Raw genomic sequence first — 9,927 nt, forward strand, 5'->3', positions numbered from 1 at the left:
CTGCCTCTGAGTCTTCGGAAAAGGGGACCAACATCCAGCCCACTGGAGCGAACACCAACGCAGAGATGAGTGCAGAAGACGCGCTCGCGAACACCTTCCGTCTGCTCGACCTCAACGGAACGGGGGTAGAGACCGAGAGAGGTAAAGATTAAAACCCCCCAGATTTCGTTCTATCACGCAAGCTGATTCTAAAAGCAGAGTTTTGGCCCGGTCCTATGATTGTGGACGCGTCCATGGCGGGGGGTAATAAACCGGTGCTGGTGCGTTTCGCCTCGTCGCTCTCGAGTCGGTATCAGCGGGTGATTTATCCTGAGGGTATTTTTTCTACTTGCTCTCTCTGTCTAAGTTGCGGAATTAATGCTTTCTAGGGACTGAGCCGGAATCCCATTCTACGGAGAGTGCAAGCACGGTCCTTGAGCCTGTTGAGCCTGTTGAGCCTGTTGAGCCTGTTGAGTCTGTTGACCCTCAGCCTGGACCTTGGGCGGATATCGTCTTCTCGCAGGATGACTCGGAGCTGTATGAGCTGGAGGCCGGTGAAGACATTGTTCAGATGTCTGATACTGGTGATCGTGTGGCTGATATCGGTCGTGTTGTGTCTGATACTGGTGATCAAGTTGTATCTGAAATCGGTCGTGATGTGTCTGACATCGGTGATCGTGTGTCTGACACTGATGATCGTGTGTCTGACATCGGTGACCGTGTTGAAAAAAGCCAGTCTGATGGTAAAGTTCCTGTTGATGAATCTATCAACGACACGGCCAGCTCTTCCAGCTGCACTCTTAGCATGAACACCAGTGATGAAAGCGTCCTCGTCATTGCCCAAGAGGCTGATGTCGCTGCTAGCAATGCCGATGTTGCTCTTGACGATAGCAGTCTTAGTCTCGGCGTCACTATCAAAAGTGTCAGTGTCGACGCTGTCAACCATACCGTTGATCAGGCCAGTATGAATGGTCAACCGATGTCTGGACCTATGCTTGAACCATTCGTATCCTCTTCAAACCGCCTGCCTCCCCCATATTCTGCCACCGGAATAGTCGAGCCCCGTCCTCGCCGTGCTCGGCCAGTGTCTGTATCCCCTTCGGTGTCCATGGCTAGTGTCACTTCCGAGAAGCCAATTGTCATCGACAACATGGCCCGCCACACACTAAAGCTGCTTGAAGAAGGTCGCTTCAGCGACTGCGATCTCCTCCTGCGCTCGTCCACGCGTGCCTTCAAGCCCGTCCTAATCCCCGTGCACAAGGTCACCATGGCCAGCAGTGCAGCCATGAACAGCCTGTTCACCATGCGGCCTGCCATGACGGCCATCACCGTGCTCCCCGGACCCGAGTTTCGCATGCTCAAGGCGTTCGAGGTTGCCATACAGACCCTATACGGTCTGCCGGTGCTGACGAACGAGCTCCTTCTCCCCCGCGGAACCATGGCCACCCTGGACCAGCACAGACCTGCCATCTGCCCCCCCTACGACCCTGCCACGGAGAAACTGGCCGCGGTCGAGTTCGCGCTGTGCTACGCAGCCTCTGGCGCCTTCTTTGCCCGACGCGACATGATCGAGGCCGGGGTCACCGCCGCTCTGGCCCGGCTGGACTGGCACACCGTCGAAATGATCCTCGGCTTCGGCCTCGCGGTCGACAAGTGGATGATCCACGGGCGAGCCGAGATGCACCCCAATCCGGGCTGCTCTTGCTCCTGTTCCTGTTCCTGCTCCTGCTCCTCTTCTCCCTCTTCCCCCCTTGTTTTCCCCGGGTTGACCCTCGACGAAGAGCTGCGCGAGTTCTGGGCCCCGAAGCTCGTGGACGCCTCCCTCGAATTCATCGCATGGAAGGCATCGCCCTCGTTCGAGCTGTCCACCGCAGCGCAGGTGACCACCATGCCAGACCGGATCATAAGCGCCGAGAATTTCATTCTTCATTCTTCTTCGGATTCCATATTTGGGTTTGAGGTTACTACTTCTTCATCTTTCTCAGCCATGCATTATCTCCCCTCGAGCCTCCGCAACGCTGCACCCCGCCAGCCAGGCCATGTTCTCTCCGCCATCCTGCTCGCTCTACCCTTTGACACGCTCCAGACCTTGTTGGCGCGCATCCCAGCTCGAGCCCAACGGTGCTGGTACGAGAATGGCGTGTGTGCGGGTCTCGTCGTCGAACGGGAGCAGCGCCGTGTTGCAACCATTCGGAAATGGAAGCACCGTCAGTCCATCCTGGAAGATGGTGGGACTCTTGTTCTTGTTCCGCGGGATCTCGGGTTCCAGGAGACTCTGCTTATCAGACATTTGGATGGTTTGGGCCCTGTCTATCCCCTTTTCGAGTTTGTGCTTCGTAAATTGTGGGTGGGGGTGACCTGTCTTTTTGACCTTTAAGCCGAAACTGGAAGGAAACACTGGAATTTGATTTTATCTTCGATTCTAGGAATCTTGATTTTCGATGGTATTGATTGTATTCTGCTTATTACTCTCTAGTACTTAGGTAGTAATAGAATACAGAAATTCTAAGAATTATTCATGGTTCGTTTCTATATACGTCTATGGAGTGGGTGCCTATCTGCTACGACTTATCCGGGAAGCCAAAGTCAACGCCGAAAGCCGGGTAGACGAAACGCTGGAAGGCGTTGTTGGCGGCCAGATCGGCGGTGTATTTGGCGATAATCTCCATGTCGGTCTCGTCGAGCTGGATGAGCTGGCGGTTGGCTTCGATACGGGAGGGGGTGACTGATTTGGCGAGCACGACGGTGCCACGGGCGACTAAACAGTGAATATGATGAGCCTTTACCAAAGAAAAGATGGGAAGAAGAGAGGATATAAAAGGGGGGGAAAAGAGAACGTACCATGCCAAGACAAAAGGACAATGGCCGGGCTGACGCCTCTCCGCTGGGCAACCTCAACAATCGGGGCGGCGGAGAAGAGCGGCCCTCCCGTGCTGCCTAGCGGGCTGTAGGCCGTGACGATGATGCCGTGCTGCTTGCAAAAGTCGATGATCTCCTGCTGGGGCAGGGCCGGGTGGTTCTCGATCTGGTTGACGGCGGGGATGATGGTCGCCTGGGGCAGCAGTTCCTCGAGATACCGCTTGCTGTAGTTGGAGACGCCGATGGCCTTGGTCTTGCCGGTTGCCATGAGCTTCTCCATGCTCTTCCAGGTGGTCACATGGGAGTGGCTGTGGACGATGTCGCGGGAGCCATCTTCAAGTTTGGGGAAGAGGGGGTGATTTCCTGTTTTTCCCTTTGTTAGAAGCTGAATAATGATATATATATATATATATGTGTGTGTGTGTGTGTGTATGTTTACCTTCCGGGTTCATGGCCGTCGGCCAGTGGACAAGGTATAGATCAACATAGTCCAGCCCCAGGTTCTTCAGACTCAGGTCGAGGGCTTCCTCGACGCGAGTGTGGAAGGTACACCACAGCTTTGTCGTCACAAAAAGATCCTCACGCTTGACGATACCCGCGTCCAGCGCCTTCTTGATGCCCCGGCCGACCTCTTCCTCGTTCTGGTAGCAGAAGGCGCCGTCGATGTGTCTGTATCCCACCGAGATGGCGTGACTGACGGCCGTTTCGACCTCACCGGGAGCAGACTGCCAGGTTCCTAGTTTGTCAGTACAATTGAAGAATAGAGAAGACAATGAAGAGGAGGGAGAATGAGAAAGAAAGAGAAAGAGGGGTATACCAAGACCCAAGGCCGGGATCTCCGCGCCAGTGTTGAGCTTGAAACGCACGTCTGCAACGGCCATGATGGAAGCTCGAGTAATCAGGAAGAGAGATAGAGAGACAGGATGAAAGACAATCGGAATTGAGCAAGGATGAAGAGAAGAGGAGGGGGAATAGGAAAGGATTCAGAGGGAGAAGATAAAACAGCAGAGTGCAAACAGGACAAACCCCCGCTGTATTTACTTTCCATTATCATTTGGTACCGCCAATTTTGCCGTCAATCCCGAGGGCCGAGTCAAAACTGGCCCTGATGAACAAGGGCCGTGTACGATTTAGAGATAGTAGAATATGACATAGTAATGATATAGTGATTAGATAATTAATGGTTATAGTAGTTGAATATACCAGATGAGCAGTAGCAGGATAGTAGTAGCAGATGAGCAGTAGCAGGATAGCAGTAGCAGGATGGCAGTTATTTAGTAATTAGTCAACTTAGAAATACTAATAAGATAATATCTTCAATAAATTAGCTAGAAATTATTCCAATTCTTCTGATGGTAAGTACAATATATATCCTGTAGGCAAATAGTAGTTGCTGTAGCCTGTAGGTGTAGGTAGTAGTAAGTGGTTTGCACCTCGGAAATCATCTACCACAATTACTTCACAATTCCGAACCCCTGGATCAGAACGTCATCAGAATCATCTGCCCTGGTTGGTCTGTCGAACTGCCTATTAAACAATCGTCAAGTGACTGATTAACTAAGACTCAACCAGAACCCTTACAGATTCTCGATTCTCGATTCTCGGAAACCAGAATCCTTGGACGACGCACAAAACCCGAGGCGTTGGCGGGGCCCAACCATGGCCCAAGCAGTCAAGACTCAATAATCCAACAGACATCATTCGTCTCCACGCCTGCGGTCCCGATCTGGATCCTGAGTCGTTCCTCCATCGGCAGTGGAGACTGGCTGACCAGGCGTGAGGATCTCATTCGCAGTACGGAAGCTGGAATCCGTGCCTGGAGAAGTGAACCCGGGGAAAACACCACTGGAAAATAGAAAATATGGGCGTTGGGCAGGGCCAGAATGGGCGTGGGGAAGGGCAGCGTCGAGGGAGTCCTACCTGTCGGATTCCAGATCCCATTTTCCAGTGACGGGGTTTCTTAAGAGTGAGAGAAGTCCTGGGTGAAGAGTATATCTACCAGTGTACTCTTCACTTCACCCTCTCTTACTTCAACAAGCAAACAGCTGTGTTTAAAAGTGGATCTCTTACTCTTCTCTCTACTCATCGTTAACCGTCATTCATAATGGCCCCCGGTGCTATCGTCGATTTTCCTACCACCAATGCCACCCGTGACGGGCAGGCCCTCGAGGAGCTCTCGGACGCCATCGACCATGTCAACGTGCTCAAGGCCAATATGAAGAAGGAGAAGGGTCTGTACGAAGAGTCCGAGTTCGACAAGGAAAAGGACAAGACGCAGTTCCGCCAGTACGAAGACGCCTGTGACCGCGTCAAGAACTTCTACAAGGAGCAGCACACCAAGCACACGGTGGCGTACAACCTCAAGGCCCGCAACGACTTCCACTCCAAGACGCGCGCCGAGATGAGCATCTGGGAGGCGATGGAGAAGCTCAACACCCTGATCGACGAATCCGACCCGGACACCAGCCTGTCGCAGATCGAGCACCTCCTGCAGTCCGCCGAGGCGATCCGCCGCGACGGCAAGCCGCGCTGGATGCAGCTGACCGGCCTGATCCACGACCTGGGCAAGCTTCTGTTCTTCTTCGATGCCCAGGGCCAGTGGGACGTCGTCGGCGACACCTTCCCCGTCGGCTGCGCCTTTGACGACCGCATCATCTACGGCACAGACTCCTTCAAGAACAACCCGGACTTTGGCCACGAAATCTACGGCACCAAGTTCGGCATCTACAGCCCCGGTATCGGTCTCGACAACGTCATGCTCTGCTGGGGCCACGACGAGTACCTCTACCACGTCGTCAAGGACCAGTCTACCCTTCCCCCCGAGGCTCTGGCCATGATCCGTTATCACTCCTTCTACCCCTGGCACACCGCCGGTGCGTACCACGAGCTCATGAACGACAAGGACAAGGAGATGCTCGGTGCCGTCAAGGCGTTCAACCCCTACGATCTCTACAGCAAGAGCGATGACATTCCCAAGGCAGAGGACTTGAAGGTGAGAAAATTCCTTAGAAAAAAAAAAGAAACATTTTCTCTAGAATACAACTAACTTTTCTAGCCTTATTACCTCGAACTTATTGATGAGTTCTTCCCCAACAGAGTCATCAAGTGGTGATTGAAGTGTTTTTGTGTTTGCATAGGGTTATGATTTTGCTATTTAATGTGCTTAGCGATAATGATGATGATGTCAATAGACATGTCTACTGTAGACAATATCAATACTAAAATTGAAAACATTACTTCCTACCCACTAGTTGCTACCCAGTGCCTTCTTCTTATCCCTTTTATCCTTCTTGTCCTTGACAGGATCCTTGAATCCGTCACCACGCATCCACACCAAGGCTTTGCGAAGGCTACTCCCCCGAACGGCAGCCGGGTACGTGTCGAGAATCACGCCGATGACCGCCCACGCGGCCACGACCAGGGCGACATCACCCGGGAGTCCGCGTGTGCGGGACGAGGCGCGCGAGGGACTCTGGAGCTGTTTGTTGTGGTGGTGCTTGTCTCGGACGCGCCATGCGGAATCCAACGCGGCGCGGACAAGATACATGGCCATTCCGCGGCAGTAGGAGGATCCGCGGAAGAAGAGGCCGAGCGGGAGGCCCGCCAGGGCGCCGCTGAGGAAGAAGCGTTTTGTGGCAAGCGACGACCGGGGCAGCAGGGATGTCCACAGACAGAGACTGGCCCAGGCGAGCCCGGTGGTTGTGGAGAGAGTGGCTGCGAAGGCGAGGACGCGCTGTGCAAGCTTGGGAACACTGGTTGGGAATGGTAGGGCGAGGGATTTGATCAGCACGCGCGGGACGGTAACAAGCGCGGCGGCGACGGCCAGGAGGCGCACAAGCCGTGGTCCCGTCAGGAGCAGGTGGTGCAGGAAGGCAGTGCTGCAGCTGGGTAGGGCTGGGTGTAGCAGGGCGCACGACAGACTGGCGAGAGAAGGGTGGGCGGACCCCGTAAGTGGCGAGATGGACTGCACGGCGGCAGGGAGGGTTTGCGTGGTTGAAGGATGCAGAATCGGCGAGACAAAGTCCCTTACAATCATGTCAGTATGGGCGCGCGGGGAACATAACAAAAAAAAAAAAGAAAAAAAGAAAAAAAAAGAACATACGGCCACTTCAATTCTGCAATTGTGGCGAGAGAATCAAGGACACCCTCCTGGTCCGGCCAGGGGAGCTCTACCGGATATCCCTCCGGGCGAGGATGAATATAGCTCGGCGACAGTCTCAAGGTGAGAGCGGGGAGCCATTTGGGCGTAGTCTCGCGGTCAAACACCAGCGCGTGGAAAAGCTGTGCACACGCGAGTGGCATCAACAGCCAGCTGCCCACCCACTGCGGTCGAGTTCCGAGCCAGCCCTGCTCGTCAGCCACGTTGTAGAAGAACTCGGCCGCCCGCGACCCGGTGTAGATGGCGAGTGTGCGACGCAGGTCACGCTGCGGACACAGCACCAGCGCCAGCCCGGCGAGACTGGCGCCCACGGCGGGCGCTGAGCGTGCCGTCAGCGCCCTGGTGACGCGAGGGTTTCGCTCGCGAAAGGGGCGGGCCTCGTCAGCGCGGAGGTTGGCGCGGAGCTTGACAAGGAAGCGGTACAGCAGCCGGTGCAGGAACAAGACAAGCGAGAGGGATAGCGAGAGTCTGGCATTCGTTGCCCGATTCGACTTGGATGGTTTTCTGATGGTCAGCCTAAGAGTTACAAGCACATATAAAGAAGTACCATACTTGACGAGGTCGACCAGTCTCAGCGCAGCGCTGGACAACGCAAAGACGCGCAGCGAGACCCGCAACGCGGCCTCGAGCGGTTTATCTTTACTCTTCGCATGCACGAGGGCACCGAAGCGAGCAGGCGAGGGGACATGGTCCAGAACACTCGACGGGGCTCGCGAAAGCAGCCGGTCGTGGATCAGGCGGTACTCCTGGGCGCTGACGATAAGACGGAGGGCAGCCCGTGTGTAGGAGGGCGATGGCGAGGGCGAGGATGAAGCAGCAGGGCGAGGGCGCGAACCGTCTGGCGTGTCGGATGCGTCCATCGTAGAGATGCCTCAGACCATGATGCGATGTGCAGTGATGCCGATGAAATGAAGTTGTTTGATCTGGGAACTTGCAAGGAGACGGGGTCAGGCAGATGAAGCCGAGGTCAATTATGAGCACAAGCACAAGGAAATAGTGCATAGAGGCCTGAGGCAGAAACACACCACTTTCCTCGAGACGACTTCATATTGAGACAACTTCGATCATCAGACTTTGCTCTACTCTCTCACTTTGGAATTCACAGTTGGAGATTAATTACTGATTACCACAATAATTGCTAATGGCCAGCAGGGGTTATCTGTCTACCCTACGCAGTGACTGAAGAGACGGAATCAACGCAGAATCAATACTCTTATGCTTAACTCCTAGAGAGTTGGTGGTTTGGATGTACAGGCTGAGGTTAGTTTCTGCCTTGATTTGATTGGAATAACTGTCTGACAGACTTTTTGGAGGATTGGCAGGATGGTGCAGCAGTCATCTGGATATTGTCAGAGATACAGGACGTGGTTCTCAAGGTAACGGCAGGCAGGAATACGGTCTGAAGGGCTTATGCGCAGTGTTTGCAATTGGATTGACAAAGCCATAATAAATACTGCTGGTAGTTGCATACATGGGGATTGATCTTATAATGCATCCTCCAAGGATTTGTATCTGAGGTATAAGGATGAGGATGCTCTTCTGCCAGCAGATGACTTGCTATAATACCATAGACTGTCTGTAAATTTCTAGAGATTTCAAGAGAACTAGAGAGCGTTAAAGAAGTAGATGATAGTCAGGATAGGTCTTAACTCTACCTAGTACTGCCAGTTTCTCAAGGTCATCACTGATCAGAATGTGTTGTTTACTGACATTTTCCTCAGGTCTCTCTCTCCCTCTTCCCTCACTTCACGATCGTTCACTCCCCTCCTCTTTATCTCTCTACCACCAACCCTTTTTATTCTATACAGAGGTGCTGTCTACATGCTTTAAATCTAGTAGATAGATTGAGCTATCTTGTCAGAAACTACCAAGCACATATATTGAATCAACCCTCTTCTCATTCATCTGCAGTCGGGTGCTTCTTGGCTTTGAGCCTGCAGCATTAAGACCAAGTTAAGGTATGGCATTTAGCAGCAAGCGTGAGCTTTATCTTTATTCTACTTCTGACCATGATCTGATTCCTCAGACTGGAAGACAAACATGGAATCGTCGAGTGGTCTCTGGGAGAGAAAGTACGGCAGCATGACCGAGAAGCCTGACAGCGTATCTTGGATAGCTGCCATGGATATGTTGAAGCTGGGAGAGGCCAAAAGAGACCCGGAAGTCATCACCATCGCGATTTTGGGTGTCAAGGGCGCCGGCAAAAGCGCTTTCATCTCTAATTTGGTGGGAGAAAAGTTGGATCCAGGTAAGTCACAAACACAACACAGAAGAAAAAAGAAAAACAGTTGATACAGGTTGGGGGCTGATACTGTCAATAGACACCAAGGAAGTGTCTATGCATTCGTATGAGTATAACGAATTCATTCATGTCTGTTTCATCGACACGCGGAGCTTCGACGGCATCACGAAAACCGATTTCGATGTGCTGAGAGAGGTCGATGCCTTCCTTGACAAGTCGCATGAGATCAAGATCCGACTCGACGGGATCATCTACTTCCATCAGATCGGTGACAACCGGATGCAGGGACCAGTGTCCAAAAGCATGTTGATGTTGTGGAAACTTCTCAAGCGCGAGGCATACCGCAAGGTCATGCTGGTGACCAGCATGTGGGATACCGTCGATTTCAACCAGGGCAAGGAGCTCGAGAAGGCATTCGTGAATACTTCCACCCTTTTGACAACCATCCGACGGAACAGATGGCAGATCGCTCGGCATTGGGGGACCAAGGAATCGGCTTCGTCCTTGGTTGACTTCTTCGTCAAGAAGAAGAAACGAGACAAGAAGCTGTTCCCCGATCCATCTCGCCGAGGCTACGTACCAGATGCTGAAATAAAACAGAGACACCTCTAGAACCACCCTGAGTGCTAGCTAAATCCCAAACCGTTGCACTCTCCCCATAAAACCCTTGTTCGTAGTCTTATAAAAT

At 53.0% G+C, this 9,927-nt stretch overlaps 5 protein-coding genes across 5 annotated transcripts; 3 read left to right on the forward strand and 2 right to left on the reverse strand.

The window, feature by feature from the left end:
• The first annotated feature begins 826 nt into the window (after nucleotides 1-826).
• Nucleotides 827-2,366, forward strand: ASPZODRAFT_132749 (hypothetical protein). Its single transcript, XM_022723107.1, has one exon. The coding sequence runs from the start codon at nucleotides 1,088-1,090 to the stop codon at nucleotides 2,354-2,356; it is 1,269 nt and encodes a 422-aa protein (XP_022581159.1). The 5' UTR covers nucleotides 827-1,087; the 3' UTR covers nucleotides 2,357-2,366.
• Nucleotides 2,367-2,540: 174 nt separating this feature from the next.
• Nucleotides 2,541-3,719, reverse strand: ASPZODRAFT_142454 (hypothetical protein; the record flags this gene model as incomplete). The annotated part of the gene is made up of 3 exons (XM_022724855.1): nucleotides 2,541-2,737; nucleotides 2,821-3,201; nucleotides 3,278-3,719. The coding sequence occupies 3 exons, from the start codon at nucleotides 3,717-3,719 to the stop codon at nucleotides 2,541-2,543; spliced, it is 1,020 nt and encodes a 339-aa protein (XP_022581160.1).
• A 1,223-nt stretch (nucleotides 3,720-4,942) lies between these two features.
• ASPZODRAFT_66253 (hypothetical protein) lies at nucleotides 4,943-5,950 on the forward strand (the record flags this gene model as incomplete). The annotated part of the gene is made up of 2 exons (XM_022729363.1): nucleotides 4,943-5,830; nucleotides 5,894-5,950. The coding sequence occupies 2 exons, from the start codon at nucleotides 4,943-4,945 to the stop codon at nucleotides 5,948-5,950; spliced, it is 945 nt and encodes a 314-aa protein (XP_022581161.1).
• Nucleotides 5,951-6,085: 135 nt separating this feature from the next.
• On the reverse strand, nucleotides 6,086-7,857 carry ASPZODRAFT_16407 (hypothetical protein; the record flags this gene model as incomplete). The annotated part of the gene is made up of 3 exons (XM_022726658.1): nucleotides 6,086-6,863; nucleotides 6,941-7,501; nucleotides 7,550-7,857. The coding sequence occupies 3 exons, from the start codon at nucleotides 7,855-7,857 to the stop codon at nucleotides 6,086-6,088; spliced, it is 1,647 nt and encodes a 548-aa protein (XP_022581162.1).
• A 1,113-nt stretch (nucleotides 7,858-8,970) lies between these two features.
• Nucleotides 8,971-9,870, forward strand: ASPZODRAFT_166871 (hypothetical protein). Its single transcript, XM_022726794.1, has 2 exons — nucleotides 8,971-9,245; nucleotides 9,319-9,870. The coding sequence occupies exons 1-2, from the start codon at nucleotides 9,038-9,040 to the stop codon at nucleotides 9,849-9,851; spliced, it is 741 nt and encodes a 246-aa protein (XP_022581163.1). The 5' UTR covers nucleotides 8,971-9,037; the 3' UTR covers nucleotides 9,852-9,870.
• Nucleotides 9,871-9,927: the final 57 nt, after the last annotated feature.

This window comes from Penicilliopsis zonata, assembly GCF_001890105.1.
Source record: "Penicilliopsis zonata CBS 506.65 unplaced genomic scaffold ASPZOscaffold_7, whole genome shotgun sequence".
Classification (NCBI taxonomy): domain Eukaryota; kingdom Fungi; phylum Ascomycota; class Eurotiomycetes; order Eurotiales; family Aspergillaceae; genus Penicilliopsis; species Penicilliopsis zonata.

Excerpts from the sequence above, each read along its gene's own strand:
- ASPZODRAFT_132749 (XM_022723107.1), top strand. The coding sequence starts at position 1,088 with ATGGCTAGTGTCACTTCCGAGAAGCCAATTGTCATCGACAACATGGCC.
- ASPZODRAFT_166871 (XM_022726794.1), top strand. The coding sequence starts at position 9,038 with ATGGAATCGTCGAGTGGTCTCTGGGAGAGAAAGTACGGCAGCATGACC. Across the intron at positions 9,246-9,318 it reads GGGAGAAAAGTTGGATCCAG|ACACCAAGGAAGTGTCTATG; the intron begins GTAAGTCACAAA and ends TACTGTCAATAG.